Here is a 19,403-nt window from a genome sequence, read left to right as displayed (position 1 = left end):
CGTATACATGTTTTCACAAACCACAGAAAAACTTTTGATCTCCGAGTAATAAGGAAAACAAGAGAAACACAAGATACCCTTCATTCATAATGCACATTCAAACCAGCAATATTATGGCTCTATACAGCAATAAGGGGAAGGTTAAATTGAAAGAGTTTTGGCAAGCTGGAAACAAAACGTAAAATCCTTCAAACAGCTTGGGGTTTAATGATCCTGGTGATTCACAAAATTTTCCGCTAGTTTATTTTCTTTCTTTCCTTCTTTTTATTGCCTTTCTTATTGGGGCATGTGCTTAGAGCAGTTCTTCACATTAAAAAGAGTGACTCATAAAATTCAATCTCTTGGACGCACAGTTCGCTTATCAAACTCCACGACAATGCTTCAGCTCCAAAGATTCATCAACTTCTTTGTGATGCTTAATACAACAAAGGTAATGAGACATAACGGGCTAACTAGATTAGAATCACTTGAAACCATACAAGTCCAGATATCAACTCTGAATAGGCAGATTCACTAACAATATTTCTGGTTTCGATTGCCATTTTTGATAAAAGAAAACGTCTATCAAAGAACACCTACAGTGGCAGAACCACATTAAAGCAAGGGATTCATATGATACCCCTTGCTCAAAACATTTACTTATTATACATGTAAATTACAAGCCAAAAATAATAAAATGCATGATATACAAGGGTTGAACCTGGACTTGAAACACAAGCTTGCTATAGTCTAATTATATAAAAGTTAGATCGGGCTGAATGAACTGCACCAACACCTCTCCCTCATACCCCAAATTTGCTCAATCTTATATTAGTTACGGTCAACTATATGAATACATTGCGTCAGTTCTACTCTATTCAACTCCATTTCTGCATGCTAAATAGAGTAATGGACACATCCTAATGAAGAGTAATCAAATTATCTTAACACCGGCTGTCAACCTATCAAATCCTCCTCATGGCCATCATCAATACACAACCCTCCATGCCCTCGTACCTCAAGTTGGATAACTTTCAAATAGTTCAAAGGGAAATGCTTCAGCAATTTCATTTGTGGAGTGATTTTTCCTCCTTTTATGTTTATCTCGCTTAAAATAGATTCAGATTCTTCACTCTGATCCAGTTAGTACAATGACTAAAAAGGTATCTACTTGTTCTGGTATCCTTCATCTTTGTTTTGTTCTATATCATTGGGTTTAGAGATAGGTGCTTATGCGGGTTTATACAGAGAACACAGAAAACTTAAACATGGATAAGAAAGGGAACAATGTTCTTCCAAGATAACCTTAACAAAATTCAAGTATAATGCAGAGTATAAATCGTTCACATTCATCGAAATATAAATTCCAATCAAATCCCTAAAAATTCCAACTTTAAACCAAAACATCTCCAATGATACCAAATACTCAAATTCACTTCAAAAATGAAAATTTTTTCTTACAAGCAGAATAGTATAAGAAGTAACACTAATATCAATTGTTCAACTTCACGTCCATTGAAACATAAGTTTCTATCAGATCCCCAACAACAGAAGATCTCCAATAATACCAATTAACAAATTTACCCCAAAAATAACATTTTTTTCCTTCTTAACAAAAAGTTCAACAAACTTACAAATCAAATACATCAGTGATCTTCAGAAAAACTCGTACTAGCTTCTCCTCCATGATCCTGTTTAGAACAGCAATGATCCCCATGATGATGACTCTTTGATGGGTCATTTTCTTTGTCATCGGCATCATCATCATCGCTATCGTCTTCATCAAAAGGCTTTTCTTTGTGGAAAATGCAACATTTCTTGGAACTCTTCTTGTTGAGGAACTCGTTGTCCACAGTCCCTGCTTTCCACGATACTCTCCTCTTTGGCTTCAATTTCAAAGTTAGGGTTTCGATTGGTTGCTGCTGTTGTGACGATGATGATGATGGTGCAGATTCCGATGGGTTTCCTAGGGTTAGGGTTACCGTCGATGTCCCGGTCGCCGGCTGTGCAATTTCCCTCGTCCTTGTGGCCATTTTCCCGATTCTAGCCGTCTCTTTCCCCTTTCTCTGACTTGTGTTTTTTTTCTCTGGTAAATAAGAGAATGTAAATTGGTTTTTAACTATAAAACTTAAATATTTGTCACTATGCTTTGGTCAATAATTTACATTTTTATGTCGATTTTACTTTTGTTATTTGTATTTTAACATATTTTTTAAAATTATTAAATTTAATAAAATTAAAGGATAATATAGTAATAATAGATCTATTATTTATTGTTTCTTGAGGAGTGTGTTAAGTCATTTTTTTTATTTATTCTTAATTATTTGTTCATTTTAAGAAAATAAGAAAAGATGATTTTTGTTACCTATTATACCCTCAATCAATTGCTTTAAAAAAGTAGAGTTATTTGAAATCTTAAGTTTTTAATTCATCCACGTAAATAGGGACATAACGGTTAATATTACAATGTTAATTATTATTTTCTTAATAGGTGTCAATTCAAAAGTAAACAAATAAATAGAAACATAAAGAGTAATTAAGAACTATTCTTGGACGGAGAAAGTATTTTAATTACTCCCTCCTATTTTAACACTTAAGCTTACAAATGTTATGTCAAAAATGTTTTTGAGCTTACAGGATATTACATACGACTGTGTTTGGAAGTCCTGAATTAAAATAGAAAATTAATTGATAGTTGAGTATTTTCTTGTTTTCTGCTTCATAGACACAGTAGTTGTACTTAGATCTCTCTTTTTATTGTTGGTATTACTATTATTCTCATAATTTTTTATTCATTAGATATTATTATTTTTTATATTTCGAATATTATGTTATTTCGATGTTATACTGTTCATTCTTATGTACATTGTATATTGTCTTTTATTTTGTTGTTGTTATCGTCCTTATTTATGCATTTCATTCATCAAACTGCTTATATATGCTTTATTTTAAGTATGTGGTCTATCAAAATTAACTTTGTATCAACAAGATTTACCTAAACCTTCTTTCAAATTCTCCTTGTGAAATTATACTAAATATATTATTATTATTAAAGAAATAATTCATTTTCGTATCGCTCAAACTTAATATCTAATAAATAGAGGTGATATAATAAATCAGAAATATATTATTTTTATAGGTAAGTTGTAACATGTAGTAATGTACTTTTAACAAATAATTCCCGGCTCTAACCATGTGGTAATAAAAAGAGTACTTACAAAATGTTGTAACAAACAATTAGCTTGAAGCAAGTCGGTTATTATTTTTAAAAAATAAAATATATGTCTAAATACTAACATATTATATTTAGCTTTGTATATTAAATGATCAAGATGATTTTTATTTTTTTTTCAACATCAAATTTTATAATTTTATCTTAATCAATAAAATTATACATTAGAAAAATTTAATAAAATACTTTAAAATATTATATAAAAATTAGAATGTAATATATTATATAAAAATACTTTAAATAGTAAAAACTTTCTAGAGAGTTTTTGTCAAATTATTACGAAAATATCACATTTTGACTGTTATTTTTAACTTTATATATTATTTTAAAAAATAACAAAAATTAATCAAATTATATAAATATCAATTTTTTTGAGATGATAATAATTTCAAAAAGTTTAATTCTGATCTTACAAAATAAAACAACCACAAATGTAAGTATGATATAAAATTTATATTATAAATTATATAAAATAATCAACGATCATTTTACTGACATTCTTGATTTATATGAAAGACTATTACTCGAAGCAAATGATTCATCTTATAAGTAATGATCTTAATCAACTAACTAACAAAGCATTTGTTTTTCTCCTATTATTAAACCTTAACCTATATAAAGAATGTTAAAATATCTTTCAGCTCCCTTAATCTTTTTAATCAAATAATTGTTATATATTAATTTATTATGGACATAATATGTCAAAAGAAATGTTCAGCATCATTTAAAATCTAAGTAGGGAATAGTCTTTCCTATGTATAAAGAATGTTAAAATATCTTTCAGCTCCCTTAATCTTTTTTCATCAAAAAATTGTCATATATTAATTTATTATGGACATAATATGTCAAAAGAAAAGTTCAGCATCATTTAAAATCTAAGTAGGGAATAGTCTTTCCCATGAAAATTCAATCAACAAAGAAATTAAGAACTTAGCTTGAGAGCTATAACATTACAATATGCTATGCTTTAGAGATGCAGACACATTTTAAATATCTTCACAAACTACACTTGTGTCCCAAGCAGTCTTCACGTTTTTTTCAATACGTCTACAACATATTTTGCATCAAAGAGGACGTAGAGCTTTTATTCATATTGTATCGCTTTATGTACATATTTTCTTATTGCTCACGCTTCAACAATCATAGACTTCCCAAAAAATTGAATTGGGGATCTTTGGGCATGAAGCAAAACACTCTTTGATATCCATAGCAACCAAACCAAAGGTTATCTTCTTTGATTCAGCTTCAACAAACAAATAGATCTCATCATTGAAAACTTTTACTTTATAGTCTGAATTCTCTTGAAATTTGCACTTGAAGAATTTACAAGCACCATATCAAGATATTCATTATATTCGAATAAAATTTTCGTCATTATGTCTGGAGGGTCGCTTAATTCATTATTAAAACTCACTGCCTCACAAATGTCTTTACCAATTATCTGTCAATCTTTCTGAAAAAATAAAGGGGTCATGTCGTCAATTCCAAGTGCTTTTAAGGGATGCTTCAAAAAACAACCTTCTTAGTTTCCGCATCCGACACTTCTCTAACAAGTCTCCTATTCATAGACTCATTAAGTGAAATAGATACCTAAGAGAGAATCTCTTTAAGCCCTGTCGGCCTAGATGATCTAAACAAGTTTTCGTACGAACACTCTATTATCCTTATTATGCCTGCCGTATCCCACACCCATTTTTCATTGTCTAATTGAAATTCTTTAATATCATTTCTTCTTCGCTTTTGGATAGTAGTCATAAGAAAAATTGATGAATTTCTATCACCTTCTTTTAATCATAGAGCTCTAAATTTATGTTTCTTGTATATGGTGCGACCACCCTTTCACAAAATTAAAATCATTTCATATACTAATTAACAATATCAAAATATCTTTCATATCCCTCAATCAATATCAACCAATCTGTATATGATAGTGAACACTCTTTCACCAAATGAAAACTATTTCATATACTTGTTAACTAAGTGTCTTACCACATCTTAGGATATTCTTTTCTATGATTCTTTTTTTTCTTACGTTTTTCAAAGAAAACATGTAAAATATAAATTCACAAATTAGTTAGACAAATTCAAGATAGAAACTAAGCAAAAAAAGGGAAAAAATTGAGGCTCAGATGTGAATTTTATCATCTAATTAATCAGACTAGGTTGAGACCCTTATCTCACCAATTGCACATTAATCATCACAGCACTCAAATGATTGCACCAGCCGGGAATCGAACCCGGGTCTGTACCGTGGCAGGGTACTATTCTACCACTAGACCACTGGTGCTTGTTGTTTTAAACCTACAATTTAATTTATTAATATATCTTACCATTTCAATTATTCATATTGTATAAAATAAAACCAGGTTGACCTAGTATTCTTTTTAATTTGCAGTTCTAGATAATAATATCTAATGAATTGATTTGACGAAAATAAAACAACAGATAATCTACATCATTAACCCACATATGAAGTTCTTTTTTCCTTTTGAGAATTTTGTGTTTGTTGACTTGAAATAGGGTTGTGCATCGATTGATTCGGTTCGATTTGAAAGTTTATCGATTATTAATAGGTAGACATATTAATTCATTATGGATATTGTTTTATCGATTATTAATCGTTATCGATTTAACCATTAAGATTTATACACAAGTTTCTCTTTTATAAAAAATTATTTAGAAATAAGATGTCAAACTAAAATACCATGCATATGATTATTGAAAAATTACATCTTACTCAAAATCAAACACCGAAACATTTTAGAATAATTGAGAGCTTGAGACCATTAGAAATAAATTAAACCATATGTTAAGCTCTTTATGTATGGAATGATATAAATATAGTTTACTAATTTACTATCGGGTTATCAGTTAACTCGTTAAGAAAACCTCAAACTGTTAAAAATAGATAGTCTATATTTAAAAAAATTAGAACCATTAAAAAAACTATTAAATCAATGACTCATTACAGATAAATCAATAATATTTTTTTCGATTTGACCCTCACTCAAAATTCAACTTTGTTGTATTGTATGTAAATTTTACATTTTTCACAAAAGAATTTTATTCTTATATTTAAGAAATTTGAAATAATAAATAAATAATTTATGTTAAATATAAATTTGTTAAGAGTCACAGCAACAACATAATATGCAGTGAGGTATATCACTAAGTGGGGCCTGAAATGATAGAGTATATGCAAACCTTACCAAGTTATCATTATTTTATACGAGATAGAGTATAAACTTATAGGTCTAAATTGAGCAACAAATGTAGGAATTTTAACTTTATGATTAAAGTAATTAAAGTTTTACTCTATTAGGAATGATAAAGAGAGAAAAAAAACTCTTTACTGCCTCATAAATGTCTTTATCAATTATCTGTTAATATTTTAAAAAAATATTGGAGTCATGTCATCAATTTCATATGCTTTTTAAGGGATGCATGGAAAAATAACATTTTTAGTCTCATCATTCAATACTTCTCTAACAAGTCTCCATTTCATAGATTCATTAAGTGAAATATATACATGAGAAGTCTTTAAGTCATGTCGACCTAAATGATCTAAGCAAGTTGTCATAAAAACACTCTATTATCCTTATTATGTCTATTGGATCCGACACTCATTTTTCATTGTCTAATTGAAATACTTTAATAACATTTCTTCTTCGCCTCTAGATACTAGTCATGAAAAATTATGGATAGAAATCATATGAAAAAAAGATTAATTTTTGTCACCTTCTTTTAACTATAGAGCTCTAAATTTTTGTTTACTGTATATAGTGCGAACACCCTTTCATAAAATTTAAATTGTTTCTTATATAAATTAACAATATTAAAATATTTTCCAGATCCTTCAATCAATATCAACCATATAGTGCAAAGACTTTCACCAAATTAAAACCATTTCATATACTATTAACAAAATGTGATATCACATCTTAGGATAATCGTTTTTATGATTTTTCTTTTTTTTACAGTTCTCAAGCCTTTCTTCTTCTTCAAGTATATTAAATCATTATTGAGGTCAAACGAAAACATGTAAAATAAATTTACTAAATTTTAAATAGAAACTAAGAAAAAAGGGGAAAAAAGTGAGGCTCAGATGCGATATTTTATCGTCTAAATTATCAGACTAGGTAGAGACCCAAATCTCACCAATTTGCGCATTAATCATCACGGCACTCACACAATTGCACCAGCCGGGAATCGAACCCGGGTCTGTACCGTGGCAGGGTACTATTCTACCACTAGACCACTGGTGCTTATTGTTTAACATCTTCAATTTAAACTATTAATATAAATAAACAAGTTACTATTACAAATATTTATATTGTATAAAATAAGATTAGGTTGAACTAGTATTCTTTTTAATTTGCAGTTCTAAATAATATGTTTAATGAATTGATTTGACGAAAAATAAAAGGACAGATAATCTACCTCATTAACCCATATATGAAGTTCTTTTTTTCTTCTGAGAATTTGTGTTTGTTGCGTAGGGTAGTGTGTCGCTTGATTTGGTTCGATTTTAAAGTTTATCGATTATTGATATGTAGAAATGTCATTTCATTGCACATATTGATTTATTGATCGTTATCGATTTAACCATTAAGGTTTTCTATGCAAAAAAAAATTAGAAATAAGGTGTCCAACTAAAATACCATGCAAATAAGTGAAAATTGCAACACTAACACATTTTAGAATAATAGAGAGTTTGAGACCGATTGAAATAAACTAAACCTCATGTCAAGGATTTTATATACTAATGATATAAATATAATTTACTAGCGGGTTATCAGTTGACTCGTTAAGAAAAGCCCACACTGTTAAGAATCGATGATGATCCATATTAAAATAATCAGAACCATTCAAAAAAAAAGCTACTGATTCAATATTCATTACATATGAATCACTAATATTTTTTCGATTCGAGTTTGAATAGCCCTAACTTGAAATTCAACCTTGTTGTATTGTATGTAAATTTTACATTTTTCACAAGAGATTTTTATTTTTATATTTAAGAAATTTGAAAATGATAAGTAAATAATTTACGTTAAAAATACAAATTTGTTTAAGAATCACAACAACATACTCAATGAGGTATACCACTAAGTGGGTTTCTGAATGATAGAGTGTATGTAGACTTTACCATTTAGAAAGTCTCTCGTTTCAAGTGCATCAACAAACTACAAGAAGAAGAAGTAAGAAAACATATCACTTAATAAGAAAAATATTGTAGAGTTTAATTTACAAGAAAGAAACAATAACATCAGCAAAATAACTTTATAATCGAAACACAATAAACAACATATGACAAGAACTACAAGTGTACGACTAGTATTAGGCAACAACCTTCACAAAGACAAAACAACACTCAATCCCTACTAACCTTCTACCCTAATATGTGACCTCGACTCCTTATCTAGAGTCATGTCCCAGTTCTAAGAAGATACACCACTTCTTGTTTAAGCACCTCTCTCTCAAAAAAAATAAATTCAACCTACCTTCTACTCCTTCGCTTATGCCTTATAACCAAACCAGTCTCTCGCGCTTCTTCACTGAGGCATCATCACATCTCCTCTTCACATGCAGAAATTATCTTAGTCTCACTTCTCTCATATTGTTCGTCTAGAGGTTACTCTAACCTTCTTAAATTTGTTAATACTAACGTATGCTAATTCTTAAGGGATCGTTGAAGTAGTTTGTTTTGAGATGAGGTATGAGTAAGCTATACTATGTTTGGTAAATTATTTATAGATAAATTAATATTTGATTTGTAATTTGAAAACAGGCATAATTAAAACAATGTATAAATTACCGGAGAAGGTAGTTATTATTTTACCAATATGTGAAATAATTATATAACTAATAATTAAGTGTACCAAATTATCCCTAACTAGCTACCAAACTTCCCCTAAAGAATGTCCCCAAATTGTACAAATTGTAAAAAAACAACACCACTGAGCTCTCTAATTAGCACGGAGCAGAAGTGCCATGGCTTCGTGCTGTTCATTGAGCTTCTCAACAGTCTCTTCAAAGCCTAACAAGCCTTACTCATCCCCAATTTCTTCTTCTCTTCAGCTCCCCTTTACTTCCCAGTTGCCATTTTCTAAAAAATATTCACTTTATTCCAATCATACCCTTCTCCAAACTCAATGCCGGAAAACCAAATCACCGGATTGTCCCAGTTTCTTGGTACGTCTTGCAATTCTTTTGACACCCTTTTGATTTTCACGTTCAATTTTGAGTTTAGAAAAGTGAGCCCAGAATTTGAAATTAGTAATAGGTTGTATTGAACATAAATGTATATTGGAGAGTTTTACTACAATCGAAGCATATAGATCCGTAAATAGATTTGTATGTATAGCCACTTCAGTCGTGCTCGTCCTTTCTCGAAAGTATCTTTTTTTCTGGGAACATGGTCAACCAGAAATTATTATGTTCGCGATTCTTCATCCACCGATGGATAAAATGCTCCAGTTTTCCATTCTCATATGAGGCCGGAATGCAGCTGTTGGTTTACAATATATTTCATGCTCAATCGAATGAGATGACTTGAAAGAGTTAGACTTTAGTTTGGGACTGAGATGTATTTGATTGATTGGTTTTTTGGTATGGCTTTGTGTAGTGGCTGAGTTTTAGCCAAAAAGGGAAACTTGATTAGTGATTGAATTGTATTTTTGTGATTTAGGTTGTGGGGTCTGCGAAAAAGCAAGAACCTTTGAGGGTAATGATATCGGGAGCTCCTGCTTCTGGTAAAGGAACGCAATGCGAGCTCATTACCAAGAAGGTAATGGTGCTTTTTTTTTCCTTCATAGGGACAAGTTGGTTGTTATGATCTTTTATGTTTGAATTATCTTTATGCTGTTCTATGTAGGTTTCTCTTTTTGGAATGGATGATGATCCATTGGGATTTTGGTTTTACAATTCTGAATATGACTTGACCCTTACTCTTGAAAGTTTATCTACTAATATAAATCATCCCAATTTCCACTAATGTGTGTTATAGACCAGGTTGTACAATATAGAGGTATACTTCGATTCATGACTTCTGACCATGGGTGTTTCTAAATTTGAGGACCAGTTTTTTACCATATTACTGGTATCATTCTACCCAGGACCTCTTATGACTTGACCCTTACTCCATTTGGTTCGTAGACTGATAACACAAGAACTGGTATGTGGGGATTGTTATACACTGATTGACAATACCGGCATGGTTAATACCAGTATTAGCTATCCATGTTGTATATCTAGTATAAGTCACAGGGTGATACACCTCTTTTACCACAGCCTAAAAAAGCAGAATTATCAGATTTCTCTGCACTCTTGTAAACTAAAATCATCATGTAAAATTGTCCAGTTACCAGATTTGTCTTGAAAAGCATCTTACTAGCATCTGTTCAGTTGTTCCATATATTTACGTTATTTCCCTAGCATAACATGTATGTCTCCTATGTGTATTCTCTTACAATTCACTGGTACCTTGTTCCCTAGCCTCTTTATCTTGTTTATTATGAATTCTCATCTGGTTTCCTCTAAATTCTCATTGGTGGGTTTGTAATATTTCCTTCAGCCGAAATTGGCCATACTATAATCAACTTTATCTTAATTATTAGCAAGTCCCTGCTACTTGAACTCACATTCTTTACATTTCTTGATTGATTCAGCTTTAGTTTGATTTCCATGCTCCTTATTCCTTTCCTTGTTTAACATGTAGTTGTAAAAAGGTATGTTGCTAGTAGCATTTGATGTTCCATTTCAAAAAATGTCTCTAGTTGCAGTCGATGTTAGTTGCTACCTTAATTACCCATTTTCCTTGTTATGTATTACCCTGCGAGAAGTAATAAATTGAATACCGTGAGCTCATATATGCAGTACGATTTGGTGCATATTGCTGCTGGAGATTTATTGAGGGCTGAAATTGCTGCAGGCACTGAAAATGGGAGGAGAGCAAAGGAGTATATGGATAAAGGACAATTGGTACCAAACGAGATAGTTGTAACGGTAGGTTTGCCTGGCAAACTGGTTCCTGCTTTTGTTAGCATGCTATTTTAAAGGTTGAAAAAGATCATTAGAAACAGTGTTGTATTCATATGTGATTCGTTGATTCCTTGTTTTAGATGGTCAAAGAGCGGTTGATGCGTCCAGACTCTCAAGAAAAGGGTTGGCTTTTAGATGGATATCCTCGGAGCTTGTCTCAAGCAGTAGCTCTCAAAGAGTTCCAGCCAGACCTTTTCATTCTTTTGGAAGTGAGGTTCTGCTATTGATATCCCTGATTCTGTTCTCAATCTCTTTCTAGTTAAAGCCTTAAGAGGATGAAAAGGATCAACATAGAGTATCCTGCATTCAAAATTTACCTGAAAAAATCTTTAAACAGGATAACTGTGCTTTTGGTCTGTGAAAACCTAATTTTAGTCAAGGTAATCCTACTAAGCATATATAGCCTTCAATTGAAAGAACTGTGCGCTTTTGGTTCCTCCTCTAGCATATTTCCCTACATGAATCAGATTACTTCCTTAAAATGCAAAAGAGTATCAAAATAACTTTCTTAGCATAAAAGGTGAATAGTTGTATGGTTTAATAGTTGTACTTTAATGGAATTTATCAGTTGTGGGACCAAAAGCTGATACTATCAGTTGGAGGTTTAGTGGGCTTGACTGAATACTGTGATTCGTTAGTACCAAGATTACAACTTTCAAATAACCAAGAAAAAAAATCATTTTTTTCCTTATTTTAAATATGAGTAGTTTTTTCTGATTCTTTTTTGTTTCACGTGTCGTATATTAAACTGCAAGAGGTTTCAGAATAAATGCACCTTCATCGAGTCATCAACCAATGTTTTAACTTTTAACAGGAACACGTTATATTGTAAATGATAGGTACCTGAAGAGATACTTGTTGAGAGAGTGGTTGGCCGTAGACTAGATCCTGTAACTGGGAGAATATACCATTTGAAGTATTCTCCGCCAGAGACCGATGAAATCGCTGCAAGGCTTACCCAGCGCTTTGATGATACAGAAGAAAAGGCATGTTAATGCATGAATACGTACATTATTGTTGCTACAACTGCTGTAGGGCTTTTCCTTTTGTATGAAGCTTTTATTGCACATAAACTTGTTTAATTCTTATTTGGTGGAAGCTTACCGTTTGTCCCATTGGTCATTTCTTGACCTTCTAATCAAACCATTTTAATCTATTCTCCTCCTGGAAATTATGTTGCAGGTCTCGGAATTTCCATTTTCAACTAAATCTTTCTTTTAGCTATTTCCTTTATCATTCTTGCTGTCCTTTTCCCTTGCTTACTCAAGTCGCCTTGTAGATAACTGACTTAAGTATAGGTTTCTATAACATTATAAATATATGTTGTGATCAGCTTCATTTTTGTCTAATTTCTTTTTCAATTTACCGTTTACAGGTGAAGCTGCGTCTGCTCACTCACCGTCAAAATGTGGAATCAGTTCTCTCAATGTACAAAGATACTATTTTCCAGGTATTCTTTTTGCCACATATGTGGTGCAGTTGCTTCACTCGGGGATGCAGATTGAAACACTGATAAGTCACCATCAAAACGTGGAATCATTCCTTATATACTTGATTCATAGTTTATTGGGTTGTTTGATGGTTTACAAGGTCTTGGTTAACAGGAATATAGTCCATAAAAGACAATGTGGAAGGGACTCGGTGGAAATGGTTCGATGAGAAAGTAGTTTGGTTTTCTATTTGGCAAAAGAACAATGATATGGTTATAAAATTTTGTTGTTTGACATGTAGGTTACAAAATGATTACTTTAAATTATCTTCAGTTCATCCAGGTCATCCTTCCTCTCAACAGTTGTAAAACAAAGGGAAGCCAAAGCAAAAGGGCTATACATCCTCTTTTATCTTAAAATTTACTCAATAAGCTAAAGGAAGAGTAAATCCTTTTGAGTATTACATTCATACTAATCAATCTGGGGGGAAATATACTTGATCAAGGACTCCCCTTCTCTTTTTCTTCAATGAACAAGGATACTGTATGTTCTTTCTTTCCATACGCGTGCATGATCGTGTTGTTATCATTTCTTGGTGTTAAAACTTCTATCTTCTCTGAGCTATTTTAATTTCAGGTGGACGGGAGCGTTTCCAAAGAGGAGGTATTTGCTCAAATTGATGGTGCATTAACTCAACTTCTTGAAGCAAAGGAGTGAAGATTTGGAACCGTAATGTCATAGAGAGCAGGAAAAATCTGCAGAATGTACCATGTAATACTGAGGAGGATCATCGAAGACAAAAGAGTAACATTGTTGGTTGCTATCCCTCTTATACAAATGTATGAAATGTTTATGTATATCGTATTTGCTTCCAACTATCCATGTGGATATTCATTGAATCAGATTCAAAGTTTACTACAAAACTTGTTTTGTTGTAAGGCCCAGCTCGCTAGTGATATTGTTAGCTTTGAGCTTACACCTATGCGGCTAAACGCGTCATTAGGGTGTAAGACCTGCTTATTTATATACTCAACATAGCTCATGTATTTTTGCCTATTTGGGACTCTTAATCATGGACAAAAATACCCAGATTTCTGATTAATCCAACTTCTGAAGTTTCCAATCACAGCAGAAAAAAAGTACATTTTATCTTACACAATTCGAACTTTTACATAAAGAAAGTGGAATATCACATCACATGGTATAAATTTATGTATATCAGATACCTAAAACTAACTTGAGAATTATACTACAGAGCAACTATCAACAGGGAAACCCCAATATTAAAAAAAAAAAAGAGAGAAACTAGACCTCAGAAAAATTGTTCCCTTTTTTCTCAGATTTGCTTGAAGATCTAAATGTCAAGGGTTCAGCATCGACGAGCATATTGACAACCTCTTTCATGCTGGGACGCAAATTAGGAAGCTTAGTAGTACAAAGTGTGGCAATTCTCAACACTTTGATCATTTCATCCTGAACAAGGTCAGATACCACCTTTTGATCAAGAACTTTGTTAATGCTTTCCTTGTCATTTAGATGAGTTGAGGTCCAGTAGACCAAGTCTTTTCCTTCTCCATAGGCTTCTTCTATAGGTTTTCTTCCAGTTACTAGCTCCAATAGCACGACACCAAAGCTGTAAATGTCGTTCTTTTCTGTCACTCTGAGAGTGTATGCCATTTCTGTCAAGCAAACATATAGGAAGGTAAATGCAAATTCAAGGATGAAAAGTAACAAGTAGAGACAAAATGGTAACTGAATTTAAGGCTTTGTTGAGACTTACCAGGCGCCATGTAACCATGAGTGCCTGCAAAACAACTGAACTCGGATCCCCTAGAAGAAATTTCTGAAACTTTTGCAACCCCGAAGTCTGAAACTTTTGCTTCATAATACTCATCAAGTAGAATGTTGGTTGATTTGATATCTCTGTGAATAATAGGAGGGTAACAATCATGATGCAGATAAGCAATTCCTTTTGCAGCTCCAAGGGCTATTTTATATCTCTGGTACCAATCTAGTTCTGGTCTGCCAGCCTTGATCTCTCGGTGTAGTGCCTCGAAAAGATTACCATTTGGCAAGTACTCAAAAACCAAGATATTTGAACCTTCTTTCATTAGACTGGCATACAACTTAACTATATTTCTGTGCCTGATTTTCCCCAAGATTTCCATTTCCCTTGTCAAAACTTTCACACCAATCCCTTTCCACAGCTGCTTCACAGCTACTGTTCCACAACCTTTCTTCAAGTCTAACCGATAAACTTTTCCTGTACCTCCACTTCCGATCAAATTGTCCTCATCGAAATCACAGACTTCATCTGCATCAAATTCCACAGGGTGGAAACTCTCAAGCTTCCATTTTGCATTTGTTCCCTTGGCTTGCTCCAGTTTTTCTTCATCGTCTATGTCATGACTATGCTTATAGTTTAGGTAACTGACGAGCAATAAGCCACCCATTAGAACCGCTAAGGAAAGCAACACAATGCAAGATACCACTAGTTTGTTTAACTTATGTTTAGCAGCCTTTCCACCACAACTGTCCAAGCCTGAGTTGATCGAGAATCTGATGCTTTGGTCGATACAAAGTCCTTTGTTACCAGCTAATGCCTTGTCTCCTCCCAGCGTTAAAAGATCTAATGATACCTCTCCTGATAGCTGGTTGTTAGAGAGATCCAATGAAGACAGCTTCAGATTGTCCAAGCTAGTTGGTATTGTACCAGTGAGTCTGTTGTGTGAAAGATTCAGAGAGTTCAAAGAGGTCATTGTTGATAAGGAATTGGGAATGCTACCTGTAAGAAGATTTGAAGCAAGATTCAGGTCTGCAAGCCTAGAAAATTCACCCAATTCCGATGGGATAGTCCCGGAGAATGAGTTTTTCTCCAAATGCAAAGATGAAATTTGCTTTAGTTTACCAAGTTCAGAAGGTATTGCACCCGAGAAGTTATTGTTATCCAAGTAAAGCCTTTCCAATTGTGTGAGTTTCCCAAGTTCTTTTGGAAGCTCACCAGAAAATCTGTTATTTGATAATACCAACTGATTCAGGCTAGTAGCAGCCCCAATTTCCGGGGACATAGTTCCACTGAATTCGTTATCACTGAAATCCATCATCAGTACATTTGGAAGTCCCCATACATCACTGGGAATTTTCCCAGAAAGTTGATTCTTACTGACCCTCAATCTCTGTAAAGGCTTGCACGACGAGTAAGCACTCGGAAACTCCCCTGAGAAACTGTTCTCAATAGCTAGCAAAAACTGCAGGTTCCCATTTTGGCACAAGTACTTTGGGAATCCACCAGTAAACTTGTTTTCAGATATGTCTATGCTATTCAGGGGCGAAAACCGACCAAGATTTGCTGGAAATGCCCCAGAAAAATTGTTCCTGTACACGGAAAAGCCATTAAGATGCTGCATATCTCCAAAACCAGGAGGAATTTCACCAGAGAAGTTATTCATGAATACATGAAAAACTGTTAACTTCTTCAGGTTCCCAATTTCTGGAGGCAGCTTCCCATACATATGGTTGCTAGAGATATCAAATTCCTGCAAAAGAGAGAGCTCTGCCAGTTCTACAGGAAGTTCCCCTGTCAACTTATTCTGAAACAGCTCAATTTTCCATAAATTTTTCAGCTTGTTTACTGACTTAGAGAAATTCCCAGAAATCTGATTTCTTGAAATATCCAATGTACCTAGTGCCTCCATTTCAAAAATGGATTCCGGGATTTCTCCTGTCAAATTTGAACCTGCCAGGTAAAGCCAATACACTTTCTTTAAATTCCCAAGAGTCTCAGGAATTTTACATTCAACAAAGTCATTATCTCCGAGGCCTAGCGCAACCAAACCAGTCATATTTCCAACCCAAGATGGGAATTCCCCGGAAAAGTAGTTAATCGACAAGTCCAACACTTCTAAGTTAGTCAACTTAGACAAATCAGGTATCGTTCCGTTCATGTTATTTACTGTGACATTCAAGACTCTGAGACTGGTGCAGTTGGTAACTTCACTAGGAAGTTTCCCTGATAGTGCATTTGAAGGTAACACAAGAGAAGTGAGACTTTTGAGTGAAAAGATTGAAGGTGATATCACCCCGGAAAGCGATTTATTATCGAGCGAAATTTCGATAACAAGACCAGTATTTTTATCACATGTAATTCCATAGAACTTGCAAGGAGATTCTGAGTCCTTCCAAGAATCCAAGTAATTCAAAGGGTCATTAAGCTGCTCTTTGAAAAGCAAAAGAGCCTCAGTTTCTGATGATAAGGACTTACATGGCTGGACAAAAAAATTCAAAAACAAGAAAACAGCAAGAATTGAGAGGGAGTTTTGGAGTTTTTGGATTCTGGCCATTCTTGAAATTTGAGAAGGGCAAAAGGGTCATTTCATAGAGGGGACACAAATCCAATCAAGAACTCCATTATTGCCATGATGGGTGTCCATCCAAGAAACAGCTGAAAGAAAAACAGTGGAAACTCAGAAACCAAAAACTAAGATAAGTGGTATATTAAAAAAACAAGATAATACTCATATCCAATATAAAAAAGTTGTCTTTTTAAAAAGTGTTGTATACCTAACAAAATGTTTGTCATGTACTTCATATAACTTTCCAACATGAAATAAAAATTGCAGTTCAAGAAAAAGAAAACTTACAGATACAGGAATTTCTAGATTATAAAAGAGGGATTGTTGGGTGGGGTTGGGAAGGAAATTAACTTATGTTAAGATGTCAATTTCCCATTTAGTTGTGAATTACACTATATAAAAATTTAATTATCTCCCTTTAAAGTGACTCAAAATATAATAGTTTCACCTTATTTTACAGACTGTCCAGGTTATGAAAGAAGATACTCATTTACCCAAAAAAAAAAATTAGATAGGAATATAACCAAACAAAGAACTAACAACATACTTGTGTAATCTCATAAGTGTGGAATCTGAGGTAGGTAGAACGGTTGTTTTTGAGAGACCCTTCGAAACATAATTGCAAGAATACTAGGAATATAACCAACAATATTGAAATCTTGGATTTCTATATTTGTAACAATAACAAAACAACTTTTTTTCCAAGAAAGTTATAGCAAACTACAATAGGCAAACAAGGAACATGGAAATCAACTAATTGACATAAAACAAACAGCTTTCATAATTTAACAGAAACAGAGATATCCATAGAAACAAAAAAGTAAACTTTCATAAAAATCACAGTAACATGCATCTTTTAGCTCCGGTTTGATTATAGATTTTGAAGTTTTACGAGCGAAAATTCCAAAAGTCCAAATATATCAAATTTCATGGCCAAACAGATACGAATATAAATTTTTAAAATACCATCTAAAATCTATGGCCAAACGCGTGTCAAAGAATCATCTGATAACTCATATAACACATAAATTTTGAATTTTTATGTAATTAAAAGACTAACAAATGAACAAGGCTTAAAGAAAACAAGAGTTATACCTGAAATAGTAAGATGATTTTCTGTTTCTCTTATTTATTCACACATAAAGAGGCAGAAAGCTTCAAACTTTTTTGTTTTCTTGAATACCCAAAAGAATTCAAAATTTTGAATGAGACCCCTCTAAAGGGAAAATGGGAATTTGCAGTATCAGTCACTAGAAATAGATAAAAGAAAAAGAAGTTTCTGAATGAAGAGTTTGTTGGTTTTTAGTCTATTTAGTGATGATAGAAAAATGAGGTTTTAGTAGGAAGGCAAAATGATTAGAGAAAAGACAAGAAGAAGAGATAAGGCAAAAGTGTGTGTGTGTTTGGGGGGGGGGGGATGTTTAATTAGTGCAAATGATTAATTAATGAAAGAAACCAATATTGTATGAAGGTGAGTTATGCAACAAGAAGGTGACAAAAAATGAATAAAAGTTATTTAGAATACTTTGGTTGAGATTAAGACCTACTCATTTTGTGAGGAGTTTCCCTTTCATATATTGGCAAGTGTTAGATGTTTTGACCAAGTTTTAATAGGGGCATCGATCTTAGTTTTACTGTTCGAGAATGAATTGTACATGAATAAATTCTTTCTTAGGCCTTCAAGGAGAAAGCGGGGATTTGACAAGTGAATTCTATAGTTTTTGAATTTAAGTCTTGAGAATGAAGTTTAAATCGAGTTTCTTTTGTTATTAGTGTTATGTTTTTCTTTTAATTATTGATTAAGTTTATTTGAACAGTTCTTTAGAGACTGTCTCTCTACCTTAGTGAGATAATTAATAATATGCACACTTTATTGTCTTAAATTTTACATATTACAACTCTTTTTTGTCAACTATTGTCTGAGTTTAACCAATTGTACCTATTAAATGTGTAATTCACCACAACTGATAATATAAACAAAATTAGTAATTTTAAGGAAAAATTAATATTGATAACTTTCTACAATAATAAATCAAACTGCAATACATACGTATACATAATTTTCTTTATCATTGGATATAATAATCCTAAAATCTATCTAATTTATGGGGTTATGCTCTTCAAATATTTTTACTAATTTAGATCAACGTAGTACAGTCGCTGATCCCAAGAAAATCTCAAAAGATATGAGAGATATTCTACATGCTAAAGTTGCTACTACTTTAAGTTCTTTTTTCAAAAATTAGTTTCATTATTTCATATGGCTTGAATATAATATCTTTACTATATTTAAAGAGCCAAAATCAATACTTGATGTTTCAAAAATTTATTAAAATCTTCACGATTAAAAACTTACCTTTTTCGTAT

General features: G+C 32.6%; 3 protein-coding genes and 2 non-coding genes across 5 annotated transcripts; 1 reads left to right on the top strand and 4 right to left on the bottom strand.

Annotated features, from left to right (window-relative positions):
* Positions 1–1,385: 1,385 nt before the first annotated feature.
* LOC107022542 (protein phosphatase 1 regulatory subunit INH3) lies at positions 1,386–2,083 on the bottom strand. Its single transcript, XM_015223132.2, has one exon. It carries the CDS (start codon positions 2,010–2,012, stop codon positions 1,626–1,628), a length of 387 nt encoding a protein of 128 aa, XP_015078618.1. The 5' UTR covers positions 2,013–2,083; the 3' UTR covers positions 1,386–1,625.
* Positions 2,084–5,427: 3,344 nt separating this feature from the next.
* TRNAG-GCC lies at positions 5,428–5,498 on the bottom strand. The gene has a single exon. It is a non-coding gene; the product is annotated as a tRNA-Gly (tRNA).
* A 1,907-nt stretch (positions 5,499–7,405) lies between these two features.
* On the bottom strand, positions 7,406–7,476 carry TRNAG-GCC. Its single transcript has one exon. It is a non-coding gene; the product is annotated as a tRNA-Gly (tRNA).
* Positions 7,477–9,135: 1,659 nt separating this feature from the next.
* On the top strand, positions 9,136–13,786 carry LOC107023112 (adenylate kinase, chloroplastic-like). The gene is made up of 7 exons (XM_015223671.2): positions 9,136–9,406; positions 9,903–10,001; positions 11,090–11,218; positions 11,335–11,463; positions 12,094–12,240; positions 12,630–12,704; positions 13,321–13,786. The coding sequence occupies exons 1-7, from the start codon at positions 9,206–9,208 to the stop codon at positions 13,399–13,401; spliced, it is 861 nt and encodes a 286-aa protein (XP_015079157.1). The 5' UTR covers positions 9,136–9,205; the 3' UTR covers positions 13,402–13,786.
* On the bottom strand, positions 13,758–18,423 carry LOC107023111 (receptor protein-tyrosine kinase CEPR2-like). The gene is made up of 3 exons (XM_015223670.2): positions 18,132–18,423; positions 14,465–17,125; positions 13,758–14,363 (listed from the first exon to the last, which is right to left on the bottom strand). Exons 2-3 carry the CDS (start codon positions 17,022–17,024, stop codon positions 13,990–13,992), a joined length of 2,934 nt encoding a protein of 977 aa, XP_015079156.1. The 5' UTR covers positions 17,025–17,125; positions 18,132–18,423; the 3' UTR covers positions 13,758–13,989.
* Between the last annotated feature and the right edge of the window lie 980 nt (positions 18,424–19,403).

The sequence above is a fragment of the Solanum pennellii genome, chromosome 6, assembly GCF_001406875.1.
Source record: "Solanum pennellii chromosome 6, SPENNV200".
Classification (NCBI taxonomy): Eukaryota; Viridiplantae; Streptophyta; class Magnoliopsida; order Solanales; family Solanaceae; genus Solanum; species Solanum pennellii.
This window is presented reverse-complemented; position numbering and strand designations above follow the sequence as displayed.